Raw genomic sequence first — 20403 nt, forward strand, 5'->3', positions numbered from 1 at the left:
TGACCTCGAAGAAAGAAGCCAGACTGGGGCCAAGGCTCAGGTCAGCCATCTTTAAGTCTGCTGCTCTGCAGGACAGCAAGCTTCCAGATGAAAGGAGTCTATTCATCTAGGACTATTAAAAACCAAATAAACAACTAGACCAAGTCATTTGAAGCTTGATCCTCCAGTTGGCAGATGTTGAACCACGTAATCATAATGCAGGATGAAACCTTCACCAAAGGTGATTAACAAAAAAACAAATCAGAAAATGTTATCTTCTGATTCTGACATCATTCAAATGTAAACGAAGCCATTACAATTAATCATAATAAAAAATAAACAGTATTTGATACATTGAATCCCTTAAAAATGATCATTCATGATCTTTTTTGTGTTTGTTTTTCTCTGCTTGCTTTTTCAGTCAAAGTTGTTCTACTTGACATCAAGAGCAGCTTATATAGGGTCTCTTTGTAAGGTTTTTGCTCTTCAGGATTTTCTGTAAAGAATTGTTGACATAAGAAGTCTGATAAGTTTTGCCTGACAAGCTTCCATAGTTGGCTTGTTTCAGGTCATCTATTTTTTTCCTGCAGATTTAAAAAAAAAACTCGCCTAAACTTCAATCTCAGGTTTCAGGTTTCTAGCATCTTTTCTTCTATTTTATATGTAGAACGATTTGCTTCATGTAAATTTGTGACCCCTGTTAATCTCTCAACACTTTGCACACTGTATTCAGAGAAGGCACTGCATGTTCCTGCGAACCACATGATGATTTTATATGGCTGTTTAGTCAAAGATGCTCTGAAACTTGGTAATTATTACAGGTTTGTAGTTGGATGAGGAATCAAAATTAAGCGGGAACAACTTGGCTCTTGTATTTCTCAGTGAGGTCAGACAGAGGTCCTGAAATGTCTTCAGTATCCTTGCAGTCATGGAGGTTTTCTCACTGAAAATGAACAAAAAAGCTGAAATCTATATTTAAAAAACTGAAGCAGTTCCGTTTATTTGACAATCCTGTACCTTTTTTCACATGAAATAAACTGGTAACAGCTATGTCACGGGAACTCAATATTCTGCAAAACAACTTAGCTTCACACTTTATTTTATGTCCTTGGTGAGGCGAGCAGACCTGCTGCACCCTGGAGGAGGTCGTGAGTGAGCACAGTCTTATCAGCTGGTCTCTGATGAGTGTAGAGGTTGGACATCCTTTCCAGATGAACCAGTAAACTGCTACAGATTATCCACGCTTCAGTTCCACTCTGTGAAGAAAAAGTGTGCTTCAAAATAGAAAGCAAGGGATGAAGAGAAAGCTTTGGCCCTGCATGACTTTGAACAGAGTGAGCAGATCTGAACATGGACAGACGGATGAGTGACTCCATCATCAGACGACAAGTTTGATCCAGAAAACACTTTAAATCCCAAAATAAAATAAGCTTCCATTCAAGTTCAGTCTATAGCAGAGTCGTGACATTTTCCATGACTCCTCGGATCAGCTGAGGCCACCTCTGCAGGGTTCCACAAGGGGGCTCTGGTTTCAAGGCCAAGTACAGCTGGGGCAATTGCTCCTCAGGACTGCACACATGTCACCACTTAATATCAGGTCTGCGACCTCTGTTTGCTCAAAGCTTCAGGATCTGCCTGAAAAGAAAACAGGAACACTGTTGGCAGGACTTTAAAAAAATCTCTTTCATGTTCACAAACATCCATTCCATCATCACACACCCCAACAAAATGCAGAAAAATGGAATCTTGGTGCCTGAAGAATAGGAGATTTTAACTGATCTGGTGTTTTTCATTAACAGCTCTTCATGCAAAACAAACTCAAACATCCAAACTTCAAGCCTTTTGCAGACAGAATGTTTGTGCGTTGACCAGTCTCTGCTTGTCCTCTAAACTGATGGATGACGTTTTTTCCCTTCTTTTCCACAGTGTGCGCCTCTAACAGGCAGCGAGCCTAATGGGATTTAGCTGTGATCCGATGACTGTGAGCTCATGTTGTGTACATTTCCCTCTCCACTCAGTTGGGTGGACACTGAGCCCCTCTCCTGGTCGGCATGTCTCTGCATGAAAGCTGTGACCCACAAGGTTTACCTTGTTCCTAATTTCCTCTGTTTATTTGATGTCTTTGTATCAAAGCCTCCAGGTTTCACAGGACCACCGTGGAAGTAGTGATCAAATGTGGACAAGCAGACAAAATACCCAGCCTCTGCAGACAAACCTCATGGGGTGATTGAGAGTGTGTGTATTAGTGTTCATGTGTTGGTGTGTGTGGACACAGAGAGGGATTCCACATTGTGGAGTGCTGACATCTGCTGCAGGCCCTTGCAGGGCTGGAATGTGATACTCTCTTTTACACAAATGCTTTGGCCCAAGCACACAAAGCTTTCCCAATGCCCCTCTCCACAGGGGCAGCGCAATTATTAAATGACTACATCAAGGCTCCATCGCTTTCTTCAACCATTACCTTTGATTGAAACCACAAAAGCCTCCTTCATCCCTTTGTGCTGCAGAAAAAGCCTCTCCACACGTGCTCTGTGGTGGGGGTTCCTGAGCTCCGCGACGGGCTAAATTGCTGCAGCATTGCATCATGAGTCCGGCCGAATGGGTTCAATATGCAGCTCTCTGACTGCAGCACACTTGGCTGTGTACGGCAGGAGGACACGCTAATAGATCTGCCAAGGATGGGATGGGAGATGCGAGGAAGCATGTGCAACACCCCTGATGAGGCAGCGCACGGTGCAGCAGAGAAAGGAAATTGGGAACAGGAGGGAGGATTGTTCCGAACTGGTGTCTGCTTTGATAAGACAAATTGAGAAGCTCTTAAACATTTCATTCCCCTGAAACACTGCAGAGCACCAGAGCATGTCAGACATCTCTCTCAGCTCTCATTTCTCTTCCTGTAAAATTGAAAATATTTTTAATGGAAAGTTTCACTGGGATTCCTGCAGCTTGAGAAACTATGAATTATGCCATGTTTGAACTTTGAATCTATGGGAATAAACTGAAGACTGAGATAAAAGTGAGACAATTAGATCATTTCCCCACAAGAACACACTGCATTCCTCTCCACTCATCTCTTGTCTAATAAAACTGTCACTGGTTTGTGGACAAAGATGAATGTGTGATTAATAATTAGAAAGAACTTCACAGATTTCTGAACTAAATGTTAAACTTCAGCTGGAAGAGCCCCGAAAGGAACTTTGAGTTAACACAGCTTTTCCTCTGAGGAGGGAGGGCGGCACGCGCTCCATCACATCGGACAGCAAAGCAATGGTTAACATGTTGGGGAGTTTCCTCTACTTTATATGTGGCACCTGTTGCGCGTCTCCAGAGGGTGAGCCGCGTTCGCGCCACGACGTTTCAGCCCGTCTCTGGCTCCGGGTTCAGGCTCCAGTCCAGTCTGTAGTGGGTTTCTGGGCACAGACTGGATCAGGTTGCGGGACTCCATCGCTGTGTCTTAGTGCGTGAGCTCCGGCTCTAAAGCGTAAAGACATGCCAGGATTTATGGGACGGACAGAAGAACGCACTGTGGGCGCGCACGCAAACCAAAGTGCATGTTAGCGCTTGTAATGATCTGGTACCGTGGATAAAATGCGTGCGAAAGGGCGATTTTCCTTGTAATGCCAGGACTGAAAGTTTCAGAGCAAACTTCGTTCAGCCCCGAGTCTGAGCTTTGAACAGACAGAGGCAACAGGTGCGCGTGCACTGGCCAGAGGAGACTAGACAGTTGGAGACCGGGAGAGGATCTGTTCTCATTCATCGAGTTAAAATTTCACTTCTTACTGATGGACTAATGATTAAGATTATGCGAGTAGTGCGCAGCGTCTGTCCGCCCCAAATGTGGCCAAGCGCGCACTGGTGTCCTCCCAACCCCGCGTGCGTGTGCTGAGGCAAAGCCACCCGTCCGCAGCGCTGTGTGATCGCGAACTACAAGTCATCCAAATGAGCCTGTCATTAATACTCCTGCTCGCATCGCTTCTCCAACAGTATGGCGCGGGAGCTGAGTCCAGTCACGTCATCAAGTCTCACCTTCCAGGTGTGAAAGAGCTAAACGGTGAGTCTCTGCTGCGTTTTGTCTGCCAAGCTGCTGATGGGAAGTCAGAGAAGTTTAGTTCATTCTTTAGAAAACTTTAGGAATGGCTGCCACTTCGACCTGCTTTGGTTTAGACAGAAGTGGAAGATTGCCATTGAACTGACGCATGCGTGCGCGCGCGCGTTTTAAGAGGGGAAACCCTGTTGAAATTCCAGGTTCCTCAGGAAAAGTGATCCTTGTGATCATAGAAAGACTCCATTGATGCAGCATGCTCATTTTCTTTCACTCTGAACTGACAGTAATTCAACTTTTGTGTTTGTTTATCTGTTTTATGGTTTCACTTCAAACTCAGAGGACTTAGCCTATCAGAAACTTGATAAGTCAATCCTTACTCTGTTTGCCTCCTTGGAAATATGACAACTTCCCTTTTGTTGCTGCAGAGAGCACAGGACATAACCCCAAATGGAAAGGTTGATCGGGTCTTTTTTATGACACCTTTTCTGTCTTACTGTCAATTATCAGAGATTTCATTAAACTTTTATTTAAGTCAATGCACAGACATTAACTTTTATTGCTGAAGGTTGAAATAGATGAGCTCCGCTGTGTGTGCCACAGTTAAACTGAGTTTGGAAGAAGACACTCTGTCTTCATGGCTGATAAATCTCTCATCATTTATACTCAAAGAAATGAACTGTTATGAGGCAGGTTGCATTGATCACATGTAAGGAGAACCCCTGTTCTGGAGCTCAAACTGCTGGAATGATTGGTTCTGTGTCAAAAGTGACATAGAGTCTTTTTGAGTGATCATTCTGCATGAGGCCGTTTGGTCACAGTGTAAAACCTGTGAACCAGAAGCTTGATTTTCATGGTTTGGATAACTTTATTAAAGTGCAGTAAGTGTCCATCCACAGAAGCGGCGTGCCTCATGCTGCAGATGCAGCTTCCGTCAAACTGTACCGATGTGTTGGGTTTTCAGAAGTAGATGGTTTGATGGGCCTTATGAGGACGCGCAGTGATTCTTTTACAGAAACGGTCAGAGCCAGGAAATTAGAAGCTCCCCTCAGGATCTCCAGGTTTAGTCCTGATGACTGCATAAGGAAAACAGCTGGGAGGAGGGAGGGGTGAAAGGTTAAAGGAGGTGAAAGATGGATGGAGAAATGTTCACTTGTCAAAGAAGAACTGATGAAGGGATTCGCCCGGCTGTCAGGGGCAGGGCAGGCGGTCTGGAGTGTTTGACTGAGGCGTCTAGCGCTTGTCTTGCTAAAGCTTCAAGAGACAATTTGAAATCGATTGAGTGTGGGGAGGGAGCCAGACCTGTCTGGCATGTTTTGTAGTAGTTGTCTGCAGAGTTACGGTTCCCCAGCCGGATGAAACTTGGCAAGTTGCTGCTGATGACTTCATAAATATCAGAGAACCACCTCCCACTGAGAGCAAGAGCTGCACTCAAAACTATGAGATCAAATGATTTTGATCAAACTCAATACACATGTGTGAACTCTGAAATCTCCACTGCGTGTGCTCATAAATATCACATAGCTTTGCTGTGGCTTCCTGTCGCTCAGAGACAGACTTTAGAACAGCTTTGTTTGTGTTCATGTCTTTTGGACGCTTAAGTTGGTCTCCGACATGTTGGTCCCACACGAACCAGCTGGACTTCGAGAAGCTCTGAGTCAGACCTTCTGCTCAGGTCCAGAGTCAGAAGGAACATGTTGAAGCAGCGTTTCAGTGTTCTGCAGTTAGTCTGAAACGGTCTCCCAGATGAACTTCCACTCTGACAATGTTCAAATTCAGTCACTATGCAGCACTCTTCTCTCTCATTCATCTTCGTTTAACAACTTAGGATTTTTTGATATTTTTTATTATTGACCATTTTTGTCCATACAATTTTATTTCCTTTTCTATCTGTAGATTTCTTTGACCTGCCTCATATGGTATTTAAGTAAACCTGCTTCGCCCACCGGCATGCAGCTCTGCTGTGTCTCCTGCACCCTCACAGAAGAAAGGATCGAGATTCAGTGCACGCTGCTGAATCTGCGCTGAAGTCAGAGCAGATGTTCATCATCTGTGTCCAGGTGATGATATTACAGACTTTGTGTCCAGACTTAGACATGAACTGTGTGCACAATGCCACTGCTGGCTGACCCCCAGTGAAACAGGGTGTGCAGAGTTTTACAGGAATGCAACATGGAACCAAAATGCAGGAGATCAGGAATCAGTGGCTAAAAACTACTTTGTCAAAGGATACGGTAAGAAAGAGAAGGGGCCAAACTATAAAAACGGCAAAGAAAGATTTTCTTTATTGGCATTCTGTTATTTACTGATCTTAGAAAGAAAATTGCTGTACTCTGTTTTGGAAAATTGTAACTGCGCATCTCTGTAGCAAAGACTAATAACAGTTGTGTGTCTCTGGACTGCAGCTTAAAACTTGCAAACAGCATGTGTGAGGAACTTTCAGATTGTGACGTTTGCAGAAGGTTTAAATTCCCACTCTGATGAAAATGGTGTTTGTGGTGTTTTTAACATGTTCTTCTGGCTTTTTTCTTATGATGGAGGACATTTATAAATATATTCTTTAGCCTTTTAGAGTAAACAGTATGTATGTATATGATAATATGTTACCTTTGGCATAAAATAACAGTTTTTTAAATTAAATACTCTGTATTTTCCTGAGTTCTTTTCCAATCCGGAAGTAAGACGACTGGATCTCTGAGGCTCCGCCTTTCACTCTGTGTGGGCGTCGCCCATTTCCTGTCAACACAGTCGGCCTCAGCAGCGTGTCTGTTTCTCGCTCACAAAAACAAACAACATCTGAACCTTTGCAAAGATGAATGTGCATATTGTGCATAAAAAGGAAATCGTTTAGCTGATCAAAGCTAGCTCCCCAGAGAAAGTGGGTGTGTCTGTTAGCCTGGGGGCGGAGCTGGCAGCACACACTCTTCCTGGAAGGGGCTGTTCTTACAGGTGGACGTCAGCTCATGAGAACTGGCTTGTTTTCGTGGTTTGGGAGGGGCTGGTTAAATGAGTGAACGTTCAAAATACCCTTTTGGGATATCTTTTCGTCAGGAATGAACCAGTGACGTGCGGTGAGGTTGATGGCTGGTGAGGCACTGACTCCTTTTGAGTCAGACTTACAATTGCATGAACTGAATATTTCAGCATTCATCCAACAGCAGCTAGCGGCTTATAAAATACAAACAAGAGCATATACAGAGAATATATCTTTTCTAGACATGGATAGAACACTCTCCTTGTGTATAAATTATTCATAGGTACTGTAAACAAATTAAAGTATACAGATGTGTTCAGCACACATTTGACCCTCAGGAACTATTGGTGGTATTTTTCCAACTTCAAATTCTGGTGCTTTAATCAGTGTTATCAAATATTGTCTGTGAAAATGATCATCAAAATAAAATAAATCATTTTACTTACATTTTTTCCACTTACTTCAATGTTATTTAAAAACAAACAAACATTGAAAAACGTGTTTGGCCTTACTTTTTGAGTCCATGTGTTGATCCTTCTCCACAAAAATCTCTATGATCTGTTAGAAAAGTCTCCCTTATTTTTCTTTAGTTTATATGAGTTTCTCCCTCTCAATGGAGAAAGACGTATTTAGTCTGCTTCTACGGCAGCAGTGTAGCTACAAAGCAGCTATCAGCTCACGTCTCACGTCTGCTCCCTGCTGGTGAGGCTTGCCTCACCTAAAGCCTTTTCTGCCGGCCTACAGCAGTGTTTTCACCACACGTCTCTGTTAACATGAGGCACAGCGCTCCCGAGCCTCACCCAGAGTTTCCGCTCCGTCTGTGATCGCGCAACATTCAAATTCGGCAATTTTAACCTCAGAAACTGTGGAAAACATATTGAGTTGACTGAAAATGTATATTTAACACAGATCAGTTGAAAATAACATTTACTTAATTTACCTTTTTCTATTTTATCACGATTATGACAGGTGAGGCTGTGCCTCACTTGCCTCACCTGACCACACGTCACTGGAATGAACATTATAATGAACTTAAAAGTTAAAAAAATTGATTTGGCATGGTATAGGCCCTTTAAGATTAAAACTGTATTTGTAAGTATTTCTTTATTTAAACTGAGGGGAATCAGGAGCAGATGAGAAAATGCTGTTTGAAAAAGATTGTCACAGTAATGTAGAAATTACGCTGGGCGGGCCACAAGCTCCCTGCTCTGCTCCATTCTGATGGATCCACTTGTAGACAAATGGATCCATGAATGTCTTTGTTTTCCTGATCTCAGCTGTAACCTGGATCTAAACTGTACAGCTGGAGAGATCTGATATTGCTCGCTGTTTTGTTGTACAGCTAATGTTAGGTTGGGGGTGTGAAGGGCTGTAATTATACCCATCCCAGAAAAAGATGCAAGTTTTTCATGATTGAAAATAGCATCATCTTAATAAAATGACCACTGGGACCGCTTTTACAATACTTTAAAGATGGCTGGAATGGGACTTTAAAGCTTTGTTGTTTAAATCTGTATTTTCTCCAAATTTGCAGCTTAAGAAACATTTTTCTCTCAGTAACAAAGCCCACATCAAAAGCTCTAAAGTATTTCCTCTGAGAGATATTAAGGTAAAATCTTTATTGTCATTGTACCTGGATGAACACGACCAATACAGTAACTTTTTAAGAAAGATTGTCTTAACTTGTGACTTTACCGGCATTCTTCATTCAGTTTATGATATCACTCTGTTGGTCTCATCAGGTGGGATGCTGGTTACACCCCGGTCATATCACCTCTCCTCCACAGAGCCACACTCTGGAAAACAACCATGCGCTCACGCAATTAAACATCCCATGCTGTCTGACATGCATGAGTAATGGTGAAAAACGCTGCACAAAGCCACAAGCCCAATTCTGCTTTCAAAGACAAAACAAAAGCTCCCTCCTAGAGGAACTTTGATTACAAATACTTAATTCTCTGAATTCTTCAGTATCTGATACTTCAGTTACCATAACAATGCACAGTCCAACTGCAAACAGGTCTGCAACAGGTTCTGTGACTGGGTCCACCTAAACTTGAGAGCTGAAGCAGAGACATTGTAGAACCAGTCGGCTCTGTTGGTCCAAAGTCATAAGTAGATTTTCATGCAGATTACTGTGAAATCTACAGGAGCATGGTGGTCTTCTGTTTTAGTTGCTTTGATGTTTCTTCTCCCTGGTGTTTAACACAGAATAAGAGTTTTTGTAATATGTCTGATTGCTAGCTCCAATGAGTTATGTAGGCCAAAGTCGCTTTGCTAGCTTGTTATGTACGCAAAGCTGGACGCCTTATTGGATAGGTCGAGATGCCGGCTCACTGCAGAGTTGGCACATCGGCGCTGTGGACTGAAGTGCTCACTGCACCCTCTTTCCCATCCATGGGAACGGCCCATATACAACAAGTGCAAAAGGTCTGCTGTGATGTCGCCTACCAACCCAACCCAATTATAAACAGGGGCAGAGGAGTCTTAACACTTTGTGTAAATCTTAGTCTGTGTGTAGATTTGAATAAAATCACAACCATTTATCAGGCATGCATTGTAGGGTTGTGCCGATGGACGGTGACTGACATCCCGATGGAGAGACCACCATCGTGATGCCACGCCCCCGCCACGTTGCGCGTCGACACCATAAGCCGCGGTTACATGTACAAAATATCTTGATGGGATCAATGGTCGGATTAGAATCCAACCGTGTACATGGTTCCAGAAAAATGTTTTCAGAATATAAAAACGTTCACTAAGGTCACACTTTCCGTCGGAATAAATCATTCGCACATGCGCAGTAGGGTTTGAAAAACGGAAGGATATAAACTCCGCCGAGCGGCTTTTTTTTTTTTCAAACTTTATTGTATGTAACAATTCAATACAAAACATTGTTAAACAGCGCCGAGCGGCTATATACATTGACATGTCAGCTCGGTAAAATACGAGATGATCTTCTAAACGTGCTTTTAATAATGTTACGGTTATTATGAAACACCTGTTCGCTCATCATTTGAATTTTAATCCGTGTGGTCAGTGCTTTTTCTGAACGAAGCCAGGATTAGCAGTATGCTAACACGGGCTAACAACATTAGCTTTGGGTGGTGCTGCTTGCTGGCTGCACGTAAACATGTAAGAATAACATCAGCCTTTATTTAGTCGGGACACGACTGGAAACACAAATCCGCGTGATTGTTTGAATGTTTTCTAAGGACTGAGCGACATTTCTGCTTGAAGCTCAAACCGCTGTGTGTACTGACGATCCGAGCTGTGCTCAGACACACACTTTTAGACCCAATTCTGAGTTCGGTTGCTTGTACCCCTAGAGCTGCGGGACGGATCGCAGTCTTAAATCTCACACACATACCGCTCATCTACTCCCCCCCCCCCCCCCCCCTTCCCATCAAACACAAAGCTGCAAGTCCGCGCTCCCCCGGAAGTGCGGGAGCGGACTACTTCTTTTCTATTTTGTTTGTTACTTTTTTTGTTAAAGTCACTTCCCTCAGTTTATACTGGATCATCGCGGATGAGTCATTAGTTGGGAAATAAAATGAAAAAAGCAAAAAAACGAATAGCAGTTATATAAGAACGAAAAATGTAAAAAATACCCCCCCCCCCCCCCCCCCCCCCGACGATGTCATCGTCCATCCCGATGGTTGACAGCAAACATCGTCAACGGCCAATTTAAGGGACATCGCCCAACCCTAATGCATTGTTTTTCCTATATAATGATGTATTTATTTATAGAAAAGGTTGAAATGTCGTTCATCTGTTTTATTTTGTTCAAAAACATTAATACCAAGACCTGGGTCTTATTTTTAAGATGATCAGAGTCATTTGTCTTTTTAAAATCTGAACAAAATTAAGCATTTTATGGTCATTTTACTGTATCTGCTAAGCCGCGTCTCATTGTTGAAGGACCTTTTCAATATGGCGTCGCTCTTTACAAATCTTGGACAATGGTAACAGGCTAGCATAGCGTGTCAAGCAACATAACTCATTGGTTACTTCTGTCGGTGTCTTATCCTGTTTTTATTCCTGTTCTGTCCTTCACATTGCGGGCTTCAGTAATAATCCTGGAGTTTGATGTGACGACAGGATGTGGATGAATGGCAGAGCAGGCGGCTTGAGTACAGACAGCAGATACAAACCAGTCAGAGAAATTCACATAAGCAGCCTCACCACACAGACTCTGAGTGTCTCTGCTTATGTGAACAAGTCTTTTCTGAATAGTAATCGTAATGTGAAAAGCACATTACTCATTTTCAATTGTAAAGGAAATACATTTTATTTATGGAATATTTGTCACATCAAACATAAAACTTTAAAAAGTGTATCGTTTCCGGATCATAATAAACGCCGAAGAGGGTATAAAGTGAAATTATTGTTCTCATTAAAGCAAATGGACCTTTATATAGAGTTACAATTTACCTTGCCTTAATATTTATTACGTAATGGACTTTTTAGCCTTGGCTCATTATGCCGTGATGATTTTCTTAATCTTTAGGCATTCAGTTGCTGCTTTAACTTTGTGATCACAGCTTCCAAATCCTTCAGTTCATCTGGGAAACCTTTTCATTTCACCTCCCAGTGTTCAGTGTTTTCTCTTTCCTTTACCCCTTAAAAGGCAGTGTTTTCATCCCCATCCAGCCCATCTATCACAGTCAGAAATCCAGCTGCAGATATTTGTAGGAGGTCAGGATTACCTTTGATATCCCAACACATCAGCCTCTAAGAGCTGCAGGAGGAAGGCATGCGCCCCGCCAGAGCTGCCAGTGATCACAGAGTCCGCTGTTGTCCTGGAGATTAGGAGATTACGGGAAAGACTGGGGTTACAAAGGTCATGGGGAACATGTGCAGAGCACCACATCTGCATATGTGGAGGACAGACGTGTATTATGCATTCATTGGATCATGATGCAAGCAGTCATTTAGAAACACAGGATTAAAGGAGCAAAGTTTGAACAGATATTTACATAAATGGGCAACTGACCACCTCTCTTTCAAAACCAAAACAGGAGATGAAACAGAAAAAGACGTTCAGAGTTCAAATGTAAAAACATAGTTCTTAAGATTTCATGCTGAGTGGAAGTTGTAAAAAAAAAAAAAAAATTAAACTATTGTTGGAAAACTACTCCAACAAATCAGAGAACATGTTTGCCATGCTGATAACTGTTGCCATCATCTGCCCTTGACTGGGTTTTCTTCAGACATGGATTGGAGTCATTGTGTCAAAGTTTCAGCGTTTTTCACAAACCTGCAAATACTCTGCTTTGACAAAATGTTTATCTTCAGGAGGATTGGTAAATTCCTCTAGTTTTTCACATCTAAATGGAGTCAAACCTAAATCCATTTTTTGATACAACCTTAAAGTCGGTTCAGGCCAAAGATGCTAAATCATAAAGGTTGAAGGCTCTCATTCCAGCCGCAGCTGCCATTCTCAATTTCACAATGTTATCTTGGGTGATTTCTTTTTCAGCTCTTTCTTTGGGTTTAAATTTGAAATAACGCTGAGGCTCCTTAACCCGTGGAGCACAAAAACCGGCCTGCCTCGTAATCTCTGCTCCCTCTCACACAGGTCAGATGTTTTCTGAACCTGCTGCTCACAGAGAGCTTGAATAGATGACTGCAAAGCTGAGCAGTTAATCATTGTGGTGGGCAGCTCTGCAGCCGGAATGGCCGGTGAATTAAAACCATAAAAGAAAATGGCCTGAATGTTCAGTGAACTCAGCAGGAAGCAAAAGGTCAGCAGTTCCACCAACATGATGAAGGTTCTTTGTGAGATCCTGCATCAAGTTCACCAATTCTCAGAAAATAGTTGGTGACCAAAATTTAACATGAAAAGATGAGTATTTACTGCAGAGATTGGTGTTCCCTATCTTGATCTAATCTTAGAATAAAAATGGTGGAACCAATCTGTCAGTCTAAAACAAGCTGTGAAGTCAAGACATGTCTAGGTGAAGCTGATCAGAGGCTGAATGCAGGGAAGAGGTGGATAAATGGATGCTCATAGAAATAAACTTTTCAAAAACATTCAAGCATTTTACAAACCAGAAAAGAAATAAACCACCAGAATTAGATTTCCTTTTTTGATTTGAACTGTGGTTGGATCAATGGGACATTTCTGCTTTCTGACAGGTTAGCTGGATGCCATCACATGTCTGCATTCGATGGAATATGGTGTGTAGTGCCAATCAAATGTTGTATTGATTGGCAGGTGGGTGGACTTCATTTTGCCCTATTGACCTGTTCAGATTCTGTAGATTCAGAACAAACTGGTCAATTTACCTTTCCCTCTTCAAGATTCTTTTACACTGTACATGTGTATGGTTCCGTTAGGTCCCGCCCTCAAACTCACTTCCTGGTTTTGCCATTTGAGTATACTGCTGCTCGGTACTGGGTGGAAGTATTTCCTCAACTCTGTAATAAAACAGTTGAATTATCAAGTCAACGCTTATAATTTGAGTCCACTCATCAAACCTGATGTAATGAGGGAGCTTAAATCAATAAGCAAAATAAATTTTGTTTTTCAAAAGATAATGGTTTTGGTTAATTTTATTTTAACTTCTTTTTTCTTTTCGTATTGCAAGTGGTTGGATGTCGTCAGCTATATTAAGTTTTCTTATTAGTGTTCCAACTGTGTTTACATATATAAAGCTGTTGTTCTGCAGCAAACAAAAGAATGTTGGACATCTTTTCTTTATTTCTTGTCTTTAGGAAAAGTTTAGTTGAATCATTGAGCAGGTTTGCCTCCTTGAAGGAGGAACTGGATGAATGTTTTTAGGTGCTTTGGCAGAATGCTTCAGGTAGCCTCAGCATGAGTCCCTGCTGCAGAGCCCGGCAGTGAAGGATTGAATGCAACAACAAATGGAGTGATTAAAAGTGGAGTCCATGCCTCTCAGTCTCCCAGAGCGGACTTTCAGGAAGAGCATCAAGATCGTAACACTCTAAACAAGCTGTAAGGAGTGTAATTGATAACCTTGACTCTGATGAGCTGAGCAAAGTGCTGAACTCCATTGAGAGCAGGCTCTGGCTGTGCCAAATCGAAGACATCTGTCAAAGTAAGTTTGTCAATCAGTGACAGTGAGCTTTAGCCGCTCACATTTCTAAATGCGCTCACTTATTTCTGCTGTTTGCTCTGACAGATTTCTGATGTGAGCTAAAACATCCTTTTCCTGCCTCTGTCGTCAGGAGCTGAGGAACCTGTAGAGATGGTTGGTATGAGGAGTGGCTGAGGTTCAAACTGAGCTGCACAACAGAGAAGAAAACAAGTGACTTTGTGCAGGGCAGGATTGTAGGTTGAAGGCAGAGTAGATTCAGGTCTTTTATGTTGTTTACATCAATTTTGTCCCAGATTAGAACAATGCCTTTCCAATGTTCTTTTGTCTCATTTTGGTGAGCCTCAATTGTAGCTTCAGTTTCCTGTTCTGCTGTTGGTGGGGCACCCAGCGGTGTTCTGCATGCTTTGGTTGTAACTAGTGGCCTCCAGCACTAACAGAGGCAGTCCTTCCCAGCAGACCGTCACTCAATGTTTTGACTCTTTTCTCTAAACTTTAGTGACGGTTGTGTGTGGAAATCAGAAATGCAGACAGAGGTATTCATCACAGTTGATCTGGTCTTTCTAAAATAGAAGCTGTTGTTAGTCAAAAATGTGCAGGGGGTTGTGAAAGAGAACTCTGCCAGGTCTCCTCAGACTTCACAGAGAGCTCAGATGTCCTGTAAACACTACTTTTGTTAAAGTGGACTGAAGCTTTGGCAGGGACTTAACCCTTGGCATGTCTGCAGCATTTGACAGATGTCATCAACTTCTAACAGAGCTATTTTTGTGAGTCCTGTAATGTAATGACTCTTAGAGCTCAGTGGGTTGTGAGGGGTGCGTAGGGGCGGCAGCACCTGCTGAGTAGGGCTGGGAATCACTGGGTACTTACGATACGATACAATTTGCAATACATTGATCACGATAACGATACTATCACGATATGGCGATAATGTGATAAACAATATATATCATCTCTAACAACTCACGATATATCAAACTTTAAGAAAGAAGAACCTGAAAAACAGTTTTTTGGAAAATATTGCCCCATTTATTTTTTAGTTTTTAAACACAACGATAATGAACAACCTGTGTCCTATTTGGTGTAATGAATAACAGACTTTTGTTTAACATTGCTGAAATCAGTGGATACTCTGTCTTTGACAAACAATGACAATTTTCATTTGGAAACATCCGTAAAATTCGGTTTAAACAATAGTGAACATGAAAAGCAGTGCCTTCATTTAGTACAAAATTGCTGTAAACAGGATAAAAAATGAATCGCTAAAGTCAAGTATCTTCCAGGCACATTGGTATTTACTTTTGAAAAACAAAACCATAGCCATTGCTTAATTTAAAAAAAGAGATGTGAATCAGATATTAATTCTGTGAACAAATTATAGTGTCTTTGTTAAAACTAAATGACACCATTTAGTGCAAATGTGGTGGAAACAAAAATAAAATTCTCCCAGAAAAAAAAAAATCAAGTAGCTAGGAACTTTCCTTTAAGTTATTTATGACATAAAATGCTCTCCAAATAAATGAACAGTGATAAAATCCATGAACTTGAAGAGCATCTAAAAGTAAACATTTTTGTGAACAAAACCTTTGGGGAAAAGCTGCATGTGATGTATATTTATATGTTATGTTTTTCTTGAGAACCACAGGCTTTTTATCGTCAAGACGCCGCTCATGTACCGCTGCTTTGAGGAGGAGGGGGGTCTAAGGGCAGGGATGCAGGAATCAATGTTTCAGTATTTCTTAGAGGGAATGTCAAAGCGTGGCTCTAATGCATTCAATAAAAACCCAAATCTCTCGTTCTCCACCTCGGACGGAGCCCCTTGTACATTAAACAGCAATCCAGTTTGTTGTTGCCTCGCAGAAGACGGCGGTAGTTTCTCCTGGAAAAAGGTATCCACGCCGGGCTGTGTCGGCTTCAGGCCAGCAACAGCCACGGCTTTCTCACACAACTCCGGGTGATGCAGCTTCAGTGCTGCCGGTGCGTCTTTTAAGTTGCTGCTCTCGCTATTTTCCTTGTTTTTTCCTTCCGCCATTTTTGTTTGAATGTGTATTCTTCTTCATCCGCCCGCCACAGTCAATCTCTGTACGAGCGTCCCCTACCTACCCTCCGAAGAAACGTCTTACCAAAGGATGATTAATATAACGTTTTACAGGGTCTTCAAATGTAAATAAAAGGTCGATACTTGATGAAGACGCAACGAGTATCAGTCACGGGACTAAATATCACAAAATATCACCATATCGATATTTTGGCACACCCCTCCTGCTGAGAGACTCATCTGTCTGCGTCCACTTCGCTAGGATCTGCCTTGGACTCAGTGTTTCCTCATCATCTCTGTGCTGCGATTTGAACATTTTCTATGTCTGATCAGTATTTAGAGACATAAACATTTATTTTCAAACTCTTCACCAAATAAAGCATTTTGAAGTTTTTTTGTTTGTTAGTTTTTAACATTTTGTTATAACACAAAATGTTGCTTGGAAAGAACAAAAAATGAATTACCTGAATTGTTCCATACTTTCTACACTCCTATAAATTATGCGTTCACGTGAAATGTTTATTGTCTTTAGTGTTTTTTAATGCAAAATTAATACATTATGGCATCAGTATACTATGTAAATCAGTTGATTTAGTTTCTAATCCTCCCTTAAAACATTTGAATAGAGCAAAGACTGCCTTTCCAATTTCTCTCCTCTGATAATTGTTCCCTGATTTTTAAACAATGTTGCAGGCTCTTTCTTTTTTTTTTATTAAACACCCTAAAAACAATCCAGTCCTGGTAAGGGAAGCCATTTGGGGCACAGAACACACAGGACTTGGGGTGTCCTGGATGTTCCTCTGAAACAGGTGGACAGAAAAAAAGGGATTTCTGGAGCCTGTTCAGAAGAGGCAGAACGGGAGGCAACCTTCAGAGAGGACCCCTGTTTCATGAAAACGTCTTAGAGATTTCCCAAAAGCTGGTCAACCATACAAACACAAAAATATAATACATTTTAATTTGAAAAAATCTCAACATGTCAAAAACTAAAACATGATGGACACAAAACAAATCTTCAAGATTGTTTTAACCATTCTTTCCATTGGTTAAACCAAAAAATAGATTTTACAATGCAAAAAAAAATAAATAGTGATTACTAACCTTAACCTGGTGTGCTTGGGGAAAAAAAAATCATAACTGAAACCTGAGAACCTTAACCACACATGCTCTCTGATATACCACAACTCTTCAACCCTTCACGCAGTCAGCACGGATCAGCTGATTCTGACGCAGAGAAAAGCAGCTTTGCACCGACATGCTACAGTACTCACTAGTGTGGCAGTGTGGAATCAGCTGATTTACGTGAATTGCGTCAACCTTTTACGACTGTGCAGTGGTGCTGGTCAATGCCGAGTGCTTTTCTCCACTTCAGACGCCGGTGGAATTACGTTAATTGTGTCAATGGTTAAAGACATTCTGAAGTAAAAGGGATATAAACACTGGGGCTATGTACAAACATTTGAACAAGGTCACAACTCAAGTATCATTAGAAAAACTAATCTAAAGACACTTTTTATATTATGTACTTCAGACCACAAATAATTAGCCTTAATGAAGCAAATTTGCAAATCAACCAAAAATGCTTTTTCTTTTATGCAGGAACACTTGTGTTTGTTTTCCACATTTTGCTAAATACTTAATCTTTTTAAGTATTCAGTGCAAAGTTTTTTGTTTGTTTTTAGTTTCCTTCTGCAAACACACATTCTCCTCAATTTCAAGTCTAATTCATCGTGTGGCTGGAGAAAAGTTATAAAGAAGTCTGAAATATTCCCGATGCATGTAGGGGTCAGCACACCTGTCACACCTGTCTCTTGGTGCCTGCTTCATGTCCCTCAGCACATGGCGAGATGTGATGTACGACACTGAGTGGGAGCACACAGCCAGTAACCCAATCATGCACACTATTTTGAGAATGTGTGGTTTTTCCAAAACACAAATAGGTGTTGGGTGCATGCTGGATGTGATCTGTCTCAGCATTCCCGCTCTGAAACCCCCATGAGAGGATCCATTTCTACACTCCAGCTGGAATGAGCCTGCAAGTTGGCCAAGTGAGGTTCTGACTGAGCAGCTTGTGGGATTTTGCTTTGTGTGTTTTTTGCATTACGAGTTAATCACGTTCTGGGTTTTTGCATTGTCTTTTATTTTCAGAGTTTGATTTTTTTTCGGTCTCCATAGTTAATTGTTGTTAATGGGTTCACAGAATGTTCAGTAAGATATTTCTTGGCTGGGTTTTGGCGACGAAAGTCAAGTTTGTGTAAAGCTGCATCTAATCAAATCAAATCAAATCAAACTTTATTTATAAAGCACTTTTCATATAAAAATATAACACAAAGTGCTTATATTATGCAAAGAGCTCTAAACAAACTGACAGTTTTTGAGTGGGAGTACTGTGGAAGTTTTTTGAAAGCCCTGAGCTTTAGCTGTAAATCTGATCCAGCTGTAAAGATGATGGGGGGTTGATTTTGTTCAGGTGGGGGTGGGAGTCGCACAAAAGTGAAGTAAAGACATTCTGGGAGGGTTGAATGTCATGGCTCGACTTAGTTGGATGAACTCCTAACTTTTTGGTCACAGACTTGCAACTCTGAAATGGGAAGAAGCAGCAAAGTGCACTCAGCTGCAGACAGCTGGGATTCATGCTCACTCAGTGTTGATCAAAGACTAACATGGGTGATATTTTTTCAGCAGTTACATGCAGGACATATAACACGAACCATCTTCTAAATAAATTGAAATAATTAACCGTGCTATTGCTGTTCTGTTAGTAAAGTCTATTTAAAGTTGACTTTTTATAGTTCTGGGAAAAGTGTAGTTTTGGGAATATATGCCCTAATACTATTGGGGGGGGGGTTGCAATACTATTATCTGTAAAAAGACAAATACTGTAGTAATGACAACAATGGGTTTTGATTTAAAGGACAAGGGAAAAGAAATCTTGAGGATATTTTATGTATAATGAAATAATAATATCAAATTACGAATAATACATATTATTATATTAATGCCATAGGAGCCGGTTTAGCTCTTGCTGGTTTGCGGCGCCTTCCGTCCGTGAAACCAGGCTTCGACTCCGGGCTGCTCCCTGTTCCCTTCTCTAGTTCTGTGCCGGTCCCAAGCCCGGTTGCTTTGAGGGGGTTGTGTCAGGAAGGGCATCCGGCGTAAAACATTACCAAATTTACCATGCGACTCGTTTGCTGAGCGACCCCTGATGGGAAAAGCCGAAAGAGAAACATTGTATTAATGCCATACAGTTGCATAAAGCACACATTCCTAGGTGTAAAGAAAGACTAAAAAATGAATGAGAAGATGACTGATTTGTCCTGTATAGGGTACTTCTCTGAATCAGGCTAACTTTGGAGAGTCAATTTTTATAAGAATTTATTTCCATCAAATTTAATCTGCTTTTTTGCATCTTATCCTGGGAATAACTATTAACCAATGTTTAAAAAACTCACACATAACAGATGAAACAATAAAAATCTCCATAGTAACCAGACTAGGCTGACAGCAATGTTTCCTCAGTGAAACCTAATCATAGCTATACGTTTAAGTAAGATGTCTGGAAAGTGGTGGCTAAATGGCAGGTCTGGTTTCCTGAGATACCCCTCTGGAGAAAAACCCTGCGGTCACTGAGTCGATAATGAATTCTGTTTGGCATATTTCTCTGTGTGTTACTGAAACCTGCAAACCTCAAAGAGCTGAGGCCGAACTGAAGGTCCCTTCAGAGCAACGTGAGAATGCCACTTACAGCGGAGAGAAATAAACTGCATGAAGTCATTGCTGTCAAAATATTCTCTACAAGCTGTTGTTTCCTGAGGTTTACACAGTATTTCACATCCTTTTGTTTCATAAATAATAATATGTTGCCATTTACTTGAGGTTTGATCATATAGATTTCTGGATTTTCTTTTGGAGAGATTGGGAAAACAGAGAACAGTCAGTTCTCTTTGCCACAGAACAGTTGTCCTTGCACATTTGTAACTTTCATTTACTGAAAGAATGCTGAAGAATGCTCTTTCATCCTCCACCCACTTACAGAAAAACTGTTTTTTGCCAGAATCGAGTTGAAGAAGTGCTGCTGTTGATGTCCTTTAGCTCTGTGCTGCTGCAGTCTTCTGTTTCCATGAGTTGTGTTTGGGTGAAAGGGAACATTAGCACTCCTTGAAAATGTAAGCAATATCTTCTGAAAAAGGAACAGGCAGGCTTTGAGATTTTATGCTTTGGAGAGCAGGGATTTGGTTTTGGGGCATTAATCCATTTTTCACCTTCTTCTTTCCTGGGTTTGGGTTGTGAGGGCTGCAGTCTCAGCAAA

At 41.4% G+C, this 20403-nt stretch overlaps 1 protein-coding gene across 1 annotated transcript in view; it reads left to right on the forward strand.

The window, feature by feature from the left end:
* The first annotated feature begins 3317 nt into the window (after nt 1-3317).
* Nucleotides 3318-20403, forward strand: part of pdgfc (platelet derived growth factor C) — a 58497-nt gene continuing 41411 nt past the window's right edge. Inside the window, exon 1 of the mRNA XM_011473137.3 lies at nt 3318-4030. Coding sequence (XP_011471439.1) covers nt 3919-4030 — 112 coding nt within the window. The 5' untranslated portion in view covers nt 3318-3918. The remainder of the gene's footprint in view (nt 4031-20403) is intronic.

This window comes from Oryzias latipes, chromosome 10, assembly GCF_002234675.1.
Source record: "Oryzias latipes chromosome 10, ASM223467v1".
In the NCBI taxonomy this organism is placed as follows: domain Eukaryota; kingdom Metazoa; phylum Chordata; class Actinopteri; order Beloniformes; family Adrianichthyidae; genus Oryzias; species Oryzias latipes.